Consider the following 10,374-nt stretch of genomic DNA (forward strand, 5'->3'; position numbering starts at 1 on the left):
ATCGTGCCTTTTCTCATTAGTTCTCAGTTTTCCCATTGTTTTGATGATGCCTTGAATTTCCTTGGCAAAGGATCTCTAGGACCCCTCACTGCTCCCTTTCCTTGTTAATCTACCAATGGCCTATTTAGTGCAGGAAATAAACAAATCATCTTTGAGCAGCATATTATTAACCCTCAATTTCCTTGTAGGATATTGATTTAGTTTGTCCTCCTCCCAATCTATCACATGCCATTCCCACTTCAAAGGCATGTGGTTAGAGAGAGTAGTGCAAGAGTCAATTGACACTTTCAAAGTATGGGGAGTCCAAGAAGCCTGTTGGGGCTGAAAAAAACTCTATCATTTTTGGAGGAAGAGCCAAAGTATTGCAGACTGAAACAAGTGTGGCTTGGATCAGATCCCCAGTTTCCCAAGTTCGACCCATCAACCAGTCCCATTTTTGCCCTCAATCCTTCCCATTTTCTTCTCTCTTAACCATCACAATTGTATTCACCCTACACCTATCTGACTATCTTTCCACCATATTGTAGTCACCCCAATAGGATACAAGGGCCATGAATATCTAATTTAACAATCCACTCCCACATTTCACTCCACACCTTGTAATTGTGGGCCCCATAGGCATTCACCACCCACAACGTTTCACCATCAATTTGAACCTCAACCACCACAATCCTGCCATTCGGATGGTTTGCTACTATGCAAGGATTTAAATTTTTTTAAATAATAGTCAAGACCCTGCTACACACAACCCCCTCCTAATTGACTTTTGTCCAAAAAGGTTGTGCTCCTGGATGGCCATAATAGATAGTCCCCATTTTTAAAGTAATCCCCAAAAAACAGCATTCTTCTTCTTATTCAATCCCCTTTACATTCCAGGTACATCCTCTAGCTTCCTTACTTTTATTCATCTTAAGGCAGTTTCAGGGATGTCTACCTCCTCTTCCCCTACCTCTTCCGGGGTTCCTCTATGGATATCCTTCCAGCCTATCTCTATCTGCGAGTTGAATCTCTCAATAGAGGATGTTTCACTATCCACCCCTCCTCGAGTATATCAATGGACTTAGATTGCTCTAAGACTTACTACACCCAGCTGCTCTAGAAGCAAGTCTATTTTGTGTCTTTCTGGCCTCTTCCTTGATTTGCCTGAGGCTAGCCTTCCCCTTAGCTTTGTCAATCACTTTAGTCCACCCCCATCTACTTTTCCCCCTCCCTTAGTTTCTAAAACTTCCTTCCATTTCCCATTCGTCTTCAAGTTCTCATTGTTTTCCTTGTCCCCTACTTTACTATCCCCACTGGGCTCTCCATCCTTCTTCTCCTCACCCCCGGACTTTGCATGTCTCCCTTGGCCGCCGGTGCAATTTCTTGCTATGTGTCCAAAGCCACCACACCTGAAGCATGCCCCGGGGAACATGCCGAATTTCAGATTTAGCTCCGGCCTCATGAGCTCACCCAATTCCAGTTCTAAAGTTCTAGGAGTTTCTTTCAAGGTGTTCCAAGTGATGCATGCACTCTTTGCCTGGCGACCACTATGCTCTTCTTTTCGAGTATATCAATGGACTTAGATTGCTCTAAGACTTACTACACCCAGCAGCTCTAGAAGCAGGTCTATTTTGTGTCTTTTTCGCCTCTTCCTTGATTTGCCTGAGGCTAGCCTTGCCCTTAGCTTTGTCAATCACTTTAGTCCACCCCCCATCTACTTTTTCCCCGCCCTCAATTTCTAAAACTTGCTTCCTTTTCCCATTCTTCTTCAAGTTCTCATTGTTTTCCTTGTCCCCTATTTAACTATCCCCATTGGGTTCTCCATCTTTCTTCTCCTCACCCCTGCACTTTGCATGTCTCACTTGGCCACCGTAATTTCTTGCTATATGTCCAAAGCCGTCACACTTGAAGCATGCCCTGGGGAACATGCCAAATTTCAGATTCAGCTCCAGCCTCATGAGCTCACCCAATTCCAGTTCCAAAGTTCTAGGAGTTTCTTTCACTCCAAGTGATGCATGCACTCTTTGCCTAGCGGCCACTATCCTCTTCTTTTGGGATATAGAGCACTGGGCCAAGCGCATTGGCAAGTTCTCCCAACGCCAGCCTTAACCAAGGCGGTGGGCCTAATGTCTCAACCCAAACAGGGCAAGCTTCTTGCAAGCTCTTACTTACATCAAACAAAGGGTCGAAGGACCTCAGAGGGAAGTGGGGAGTTATAGTAACACATGGATTTGCATGTTGTTTTTGCGAAGGTAGGTGGCTGGCTGTCCTCTCGCACATGCAGGCTAGCGAGCCTGAGGGATGGAGGATCCATGGGCTCAAGGAGGGGATGAGGGCATTGGTGATGGGGGAGACTCGGAGCTAGAGGATCCAAAAGAGGTAATGAAGCACTCTCGCGAAGCTTAAGGCAAGGAGAGGGATGTTAAGAAGATGCACCACCCGGATTGGATTGCAATGCGACTCAATGCCCAGACTCAGAGAAGACATGCGGATCAGTGCAAAGTGTATGTACGCGAGTCTATTCAGAAGTGATTAGGAGGCACGTAGGTTTCTCAATGTGCAAAAGCAAACCTAGGGAAATGGATGCAAGAGGACATATTTCATGGGATAAGGTGGTGCCTCAAGTCTTCTAGGGCCGATTTTGTTTGTGTGTGTGTGTGTGTGTGTGAGAGAGAGAGAGAGAGAGAGAGAGAGGCACAAAAAATGACCGGGCTTTGCTCTTCTACTCTTGAAGACGACCATTGTGCTCTGATGGGTGGTTCTTCACCGGGTCTCCACCTGAAGTGGGTGAGCTTTGCTCGTCTTCTACTCTTGAAGAAGACCATTATGATCTAATGGGCGGGTCTCCACCTAAAGTAGTTGAGCTTCTGGCTCTGCTATAGGCAACAACCGATGCTGCAAACTACGACTATTAACAATGCTAAAAATACTCAATCCATTGGCTAATAATACTTGACAGAGGTGAACCAAACATGCTAAGGAACATAAACAACAATACAACAGTAAGCCAACTGTTCTTCCATTCATAAAGGGGGGTATTTATACAAACAAGGTAGGGCTAGGGTTTTCCCACTCAACCCTAACCCTAACCCTAACCACCACAATCCCACTTTTATCTGCCCAACTCGTACCAAAATAAACCCAACACTCCCTAATGAGACCTATTTAAGCCATCTACAAACAGTAGGAGAGACCCCAATCTACTCCCCAAAAAAAAATGTTCTCAGCATTGCTGAGCGCGCGGCGATTATAGCATCGTTTGTTTCCTCAACCATGAGTTCATCTTATCTAACCATGATTGTGCTTCATGGTGGTTAGATAAGAAAAATTCTTCCAATATTCCTTTACATTATTGGTAAAAGTGTCAACATAAGCATCAATATAAACGCCATGCCATCAATCACAATTAAAAACTCTCTCTCTCTCTCTCTCTCTCTCTCTCTCTCTCTCATTTACAAAATAATATCATTACTGTTGGTCACTAGCTTCTAATTTTTTCTCCTCTCACACATTTTGATTGTTGTCACCCTTTGCAACTTTATACTTAACCCTCACATTTCTATTGTTTTGAGGCTGGACATTTCCATTACATTTTCCAGTTGCACGTGGCCAAGGTAACATGATCCTAAAACACAACAAAACTAACATAAGTGAAACACTGTTTAGAAAAACAAAGAGGATATAGGTTTAAAACTTACTTGCCATGCTTGCCAATGAAGTGCCTCTAGAAATAATAATCCATCCTTCTTCATTCACTCTTTGAAAGAGAGCTTCCAAACCTCATTGTAATATAAACTCACATTTATCTGGGTCTATAAGCTTAAGCATAAAAAGCTAATGGTAGTGTTGTCACTATAAGCAAAGGATTTTCACGAAGGGTTATACTCAAGAGAAGAGCATAGATTATGAAAATACATTTGCTCCCTCAGATCATGAAATTGTATCAAGAACAAAGACTTATATACAAGACTATGTCTTACGGTTTCTTGTGTACATGTAAAAACTCACTTACATGGTAATCAAAACTCACTTACATGGTAATCAAAACTCACTTACATATGTAAAAACTCACTTACATGGTAATCAAAACTCACTTACATGGTAAAAACTACGTCTTACGGTTTCTTGTGTACATGTAAAAACTCACTTACATGGTAATCAAAACCATATGCAAGCTCCTCCTCGTCGCTTATAACCTCGCCAATATGTTTTGCTTTTGTTGTATGGTTTGCTGAAGCCATATACTAGAAGGAAATTCTAAAAATTGAGCGAGTGAATCTGGGTATGGCAATGCTCTAGTTGTTCGACTCTTGTTCAAACGATCACGGTCGCTTTTCCTCTTTGCCAGGTTATACCTCTCGATCCACTTCTCCATAGCACTTGAGTTGAGGATGCAAAATTTATTAATCTTCTCTCGCAATGCCATATCCATTATTCTCTGAAGCCCTTGTCCTTGAGGCTCTTCTCTGAGCCAATCATCCTCTTCTTCTTGTGTCCACAATCGTGGCATATCTAGGTTTGACGTACTAATAAATTCCATTATGTACACAAGAGATTCTTGAACAAGCCATCCCATTGCCATACTACCCTTAGGATGAGCTTTTTGATGAATAAAACCTTTCATCAGTGTCTTCCTGAATCTCTTGAGGAAAAACATCCATCGGCTATGAACAACACCTGCTATAGCAAACTCGTCAACCACATGAAAAACTAGGTGCAATTGAATGGTCAGGAAACTTGTTGGAAAGAATTTATCTGCCATTGTAATTGATTCAATGGAGGTTAGATGAGCTGCTTCCAATGTATTTCTTCTAATCTCCTTCTTTGATATCCACCGTACCACTACACTAATCTTGTATATTGTCACTCTTATGTCGCTGAGGCAATCCTTAATGGCTATTAGCAACACAAACTATAATATTTTGGGCCAGTCATGAGACTTCAAGCCACTAAGCTCTTCATACTTTGTGAATGCTCCCTTCAAGCAATGCATACAACTAGTGGGAGTACAAAACTCACTGATACACCTCTATACATGTCGCTTCTCTTCTTTGGTTAAAACCCAAGGTGATATAGGGAGAATTACCTTCCCATCAAGTCTGTTAAGTGCACCCATAAGTGCTACATGCGATCCACCTCTTGTAGATCATGCCTTTGTGCCTTTCTATCTTTAGCACCTGTGATGGTTTTCTAAAGCATATCAGCTATGTTCTTGAAAATGTGCATAGGGTCAATGTTGAGAGATGTAATCGTGGTATTATGTGTATGCGGGAAAGCACCCTAGAGGTGCAAGATATTGTGGTAAGATAAGAATACCACATGTAATATTGTATGGTATGTAAGTGTTGACCAAAAGAGTGGAAAAGGAGTTGCCACATGGATGATGACATGTAAAGTGGGATAAGGCTAGAAAGCCTATATCATTGTATGGTTCATTTGTAATATGCAATAGAGATTGTGTCTTGAGTATGCAATCTCTCTCTCTCATGGAGTTCTTAGTGTGGTTTAATCCACCTTAATTATGTTGCTTAATCCTTGCCTATCACCATGATCAATCCCATTTTAGGATTGGTATCAAAGCTTGGGTGGACTCTTGGTCATGGTGAATATTTATGTATAGATTTTCTGGTTCTGTGTTTATTTGATTAAGCATTATTTTTAGTTTATTATTTAAAAAAATTATGCACACTCATATTATCATTTCGATTTGCATTTGTGAGGATTTGAAAGAGATTTGGAGCTGCTATTCTCAAGTTTGGGAGGAGATTTGCAAACAAGGAGGTTGCATAGAAGCTGCCGAAGAGAGTTTTGCAACATGGAAAGCCTACTCATCATGGAAAGCCTACTCATTATTATGGAAGTTGAAAATGGAGATTTCAGCAAGTATGAAGACTATGAGGTCTTCGGTGTCAAGAAGGAAGCTGCCAAGGAGATTTGTGAAGGTATTTTGTGATTGTTTGCCTCATGAAATTTGATTTGGGCATAGGAGAATACTCATTTGTAAGAAACATAGTTTGGATGCTCAAGAAGATTGAGCATATGTTGGTGTCTTCCAATGAGGAAGCACTGTGGGTGCACAAATGTGGTGCACATTGATAGCTTGAAAGCAAGCTTTGTGAAAGGGGAAAGGTTCCTCTTGTCTATTGACACTATTTGTGGAAGGCATTCATGGGTGTGTGGCCTTGGAATAGGCTAAATTTGGAAAGAGGCAATGTGAAAATTACAACAAGGAGAAAATTCTTCAAAGAAAAGTAAGTTATGGATGCCTTCATAAGTGGAAGAAGGCAAACGTGTGAGTGCACACTCAAGGGCATTGAATGTAGCATGATGGACATAAGTTGGGCAATCATGCAGTGGAAGTCTCTAGAGGCAACAACAAGGAGATATGTAAACAACAAGAAAACTAGTGTAGTACAAAACAAGGAAAATTTTGAAGCTTTACAATAGGAAGATATGGAGCAGCTTCGGGAAAAAATAACACTAGCAAGGCCGTCTTCATTAAAGCTTGATTATCAAGATTTTACAGGGAGCGTAGGGGAATCCTACACAAGCAACGAATAACAAGCTTCTAATTATGGCATTATGGGAGAAGCTATGGCAAGTTGCATGAAACTGCCTTATGAAAGGCGATAAAAGCATACAGTTGGACGAGGTCACCATTGAAAATGATTCAGCAAAATGACAAGGAGAGATGGAAAAAGATTTAACGCGCCTCCAAATGGTAGTCCCTAGCGACCAAAGAAAGGCAGATGTATGTAGGAAACGGAAAACAACACTGGGTGAAAGATGCCAGGTGAGAGTTTTTGGCGATCGCAAGGTGGTGACCTCGATTGATCAGCACAACAAATATAGAAGAGATAGGTAGATGAGGAAAGGAATTGTAATAAGAGATGCAGCAGGTAGGCACCTACAAGGAATTGAGCGGGGCTCTTGAAGAAGCTAGAGCAGTTGATCAAAGTTGGCACGGCGAGCTCAGAGCAAAAGAAAGCGGTGTAGGTAGGTGTCGTTTTTTCTGTTGGCTAGGTTGAAGGTGCGAAGCTGCAACTTGCTGCAAGCACAAAAAGTGTTGCCAAGACCATAACAAGGAAAAGAAGCTTGAAAGCTTCAAACTGTGGCTATGGCGATGGAGAGATTGAAGTAGCAGCGAGGGTTGCTGTGGTGGCGGACTGAACTGCCCATGACACAAAAGCAAAAATGCTGCAACGACAGTTAGTAGCCATGCAGACGAATGGAGCACGCGGTATGCTTCACGTAGTGATGATGAAGAGACGAGAGCCCCCAGTGCCAGCACAGCAAGGATAAGAGAAGGAACGTTTTCTTTGACAAAAGATTAGCAACGCTAGTAGATAATATTGAGATAAGCCTCTATTCTTTTTTTTGAAAAATCTTATTTTTGGGTGTAAAAAAAGATCTCGTATAAGTGGTTGTTCACATGCCTTTCAAAGGAATTATATGAGAACATGTTCACACACAAAAGACTTTGTAATATATGTTCTCATCGATAATTGATAAAGGGTAACTGTACCCGAGCATGAAAACTCAAAATGACGATTTTGTATTTCACCCAAAGCATGAGGGTGCTCCTACTCGAGCCGCTGAGAGCTCAAAAGAGAATGTAGTGCATATGTGGTGTCTCAAGATGTTCGTGTCCGCGAGACGGATGTGTAAGCGATTGGGCTTGTCACACAAATACCCTACTTGAGATCGAGAATCTCAAAATGAATTATGGTAATGGTGTGCATGGGTTGATGCCTTTCCCGATGACAGTGGTTCAAAAAGGATGAGGGTGGATTCGCTCGAGCATGTGTGCTCAAACGAACTTGGTGTCTACGTCAGGTGGATACGTCATGTACAGACACTTGATAAGTTGCACTATTTTCAACAAAACTTGTGAAGTATTGGAGTGAACTAACCAATGAGAGGACATGTCTTTCTAGTGATACTAATGAAGTCTTACACGAGGCTTAACTCTAACTTTTGTCTTCTAGTAATGTTTAGACCAATACCTTTTGCACCATTCCTCTATTCAACCAATAACACTGTCAATACTCTTCCTTTTATTTCAATGATCCTTACATTCAACACTATTTCACCCTTTCGTGGGCTTGTTTGGCTTGTTTGCTCCTTCCTCTCAAAGTCTTTTATGAGCTGTTTTTTTCTTGTAGTTTTGATGTGGTTGCTTTTGGGCACAATCCTAATGGTAAGACCAAGTCCTTTATGCGTAGTAGTCTTGGTACGTCCTAAAGAGTCACAAGATTCAGAACAACATTTGAAGCTCCCTTCTAGCAAGACAATTATGGAGTAGGTTTCTAATTGGGAGGAGTTTTCAATGCTTTAGTGAAAGGTGAGCCAAAAAAGAAGATGTCCGAGCACTCCACGACAGAGGGGCCTATATTGTAAAAGACAAAAAGGATGATAACCTTCACATGTAGTATGCACAGCATGTTTATGTATAAAACACTTTTTTCCCATGTGCTTTGGGGGGGGTTATATTAAGGTTGATCGGTTAGTAAGATCGTCCCCAAAAAATTTCAGAACCGAGCTTTTTCACAGAGAGAGAAGAAAGCAGAAGAAAGATGACATTTTTGGTGTGTTGACGTTCAATTACAAGACTTTTGCCGAGTCTCTAACGAAGCGCGGACTAGATGTGGCGGTGTCTATGGGCAGCAGGAGGAGATCTGAGGGTTTTGGAGTAGCCGCTAGGAAGATCGTTACTAATGGGATTTGGCCCGCTGGGAACGTTGTGTAACAGACGAGAGCTCCTCCTCCCTCCGCCGCCTGCTGCCCCATCGCTGCGCCTTCTCCCCCACATCAACACTACATGTGCAGCTGTCTGCAAAAACTTTTCTATCAAAAAACAATAATTGAATTAAATGGGGACCCGTTGTTGATCTAGCGAGAGGCAGAGATCAGAGATCATTAAAGAGAGCTTACTTCGTAGCAGTGTGATTTTCCGTGCGGTGGCGGCATCTCTGCGTCCCCCTCCACCTTCTGTTGCAGTTGCGCAGCAAATTGTTTAATGATCTCGTCCACCACAGTCCCTTCATTCACCCAACAATAATCCAGCAACAATGTTTCGTAAGCAAAAAGCCCCCACCGTTGCCTTCTCCTGTTACATTTGTAATGAGCTAGACATCAAATTTGAAGCAGCGGAATGACCGAGAGCACGCACACAGACGCTCATCACACAACCATGACGCGAAGAGCAAAAATTATGGTTCCTACTTTGGAGAATCCGGGAACACGCCACGCGATTCGAAGTCGAGCAAACGATAAGGATGAAGATGATGCAGGTGTGAGCCGACTGCATTGTGGAATTCTCCAGCTGATCAGCAGATATGGAGATGGCATGCGTGAAGGACGCCGCCTTGGCTCTCCCAATGGATACTCGGGGACTCAGGACACTCGTTCTCCTACTGAGACGCAGGCCCCTCTGCAACGACAGGGAGCACACAGCTCCGGCGTACGCTGGGCCAGATCAACTTCTGCGCCAGTGACAAAAATGGAGGCCGACTACAGGAAAAGCTCTAATGAATGGCGGTCGGCGGCGTTTGAGGGTGGTGTGCGAGCGGCTTCTGGCTTTGGGTTTGGATGAGCTCGAGAGGGAGAGAGAGAGAGAGAAGGGGGGGGGGGATATGGCGTGGCTTGGTGGGCACAATCATATGTTACTTGTGCTCCAGCATACCTCCCCTTCAAACTCACGCAAGCTGCTGATCTTCTCCATTATACACACTCACGAGCTCTTTCTGTCCCTTTTGATTACACCCAAAGCTCAAGCCTCGCTCCCAATATATACCTATGGCCAGCCATAGACGCATACGCCATCGACACTGGCCTCGATCGGCTCGGTTGCCAACCCCGTGCTCGTCTCCTGCCATAAATAGACCGAACCTCGGCATCATTGGCAGACCTGTTCGGCTGAACGTCGTTCCTTATTAATCATACACACACACACACACCTGTTGCCCCCCCCCCCTCGCCACCTCCACCTCCTTTGCCATCCACTCGATCCCCACAGTAAACGTCCGCCAACAAACCACAACAGCAAACGAAGACCGCGCGATCAATGAATGTCACCCACCGGCGCCGATGATGGATCTCCCATTAATACACAGAGTGGGGGAGCCTCACTACCCCCCCCCCCACGCCGGACCCGCCCTCCAAGCGACTGTTATCATTCATAGCACTACCAGCTTGTAACGATATGACAATCGATGATCACCTCTCATTCATTGCTCTTCCACTCCTTGTTTTTGCCCCTTCAAATGTTACCCATTTCATATGAACGTAGATTAGCACAAATCCTTGGACACTTTTGAAGTGTCTTCCTAACTTGACGTGGGTCTTTTCCAAGTTACAAAAAAAAAAGAGAATTAATTTGCATGTGGGATTGCA

General features: G+C 43.3%; 1 protein-coding gene across 5 annotated transcripts; it reads right to left on the bottom strand.

The window, feature by feature from the left end:
• Nucleotides 1-8,424: 8,424 nt before the first annotated feature.
• Nucleotides 8,425-9,949, bottom strand: LOC147623480 (uncharacterized). 5 transcript variants are annotated; one of them, XR_015269422.1, is made up of 3 exons: nucleotides 9,205-9,949; nucleotides 8,914-9,088; nucleotides 8,425-8,812 (listed from the first exon to the last, which is right to left on the bottom strand). XR_015269422.1 is itself a non-coding variant. In XM_086821877.1 (3 exons), the coding sequence occupies exons 1-3, from the start codon at nucleotides 9,287-9,289 to the stop codon at nucleotides 8,621-8,623; spliced, it is 384 nt and encodes a 127-aa protein (XP_086678003.1). In that variant the 5' UTR covers nucleotides 9,290-9,949; the 3' UTR covers nucleotides 8,425-8,620. The 5 variants fall into 5 exon arrangements, 3 of the variants coding, with proteins under 3 accessions (XP_086678003.1, XP_086678002.1, XP_086678004.1); XR_015269421.1 differs by having other exon boundaries at nucleotides 8,425-8,821; XM_086821877.1 differs by having other exon boundaries at nucleotides 8,914-9,020.
• Between the last annotated feature and the right edge of the window lie 425 nt (nucleotides 9,950-10,374).

This window comes from Cibotium barometz, chromosome 27 (assembly GCF_041138505.1).
Source record: "Cibotium barometz isolate CiBa-2024 chromosome 27, ASM4113850v1, whole genome shotgun sequence".
NCBI classification, from domain to species: domain Eukaryota; kingdom Viridiplantae; phylum Streptophyta; class Polypodiopsida; order Cyatheales; family Cibotiaceae; genus Cibotium; species Cibotium barometz.

Bases quoted from the DNA above. Each gene is read 5' to 3' on its own strand.
- LOC147623480 (XM_086821876.1), bottom strand. From the start codon at position 9,289: ATGCAGTCGGCTCACACCTGCATCATCTTCATCCTTATCGTTTGCTCG. The intron at 9,021-9,204 runs GTAGGAACCATA...GGGTGAATGAAG, and splicing joins GTGTTCCCGGATTCTCCAAA to GGACTGTGGTGGACGAGATC. The intron at 8,822-8,913 runs GTAAGCTCTCTT...TTGATAGAAAAG, and splicing joins GAAAATCACACTGCTACGAA to TTTTTGCAGACAGCTGCACA.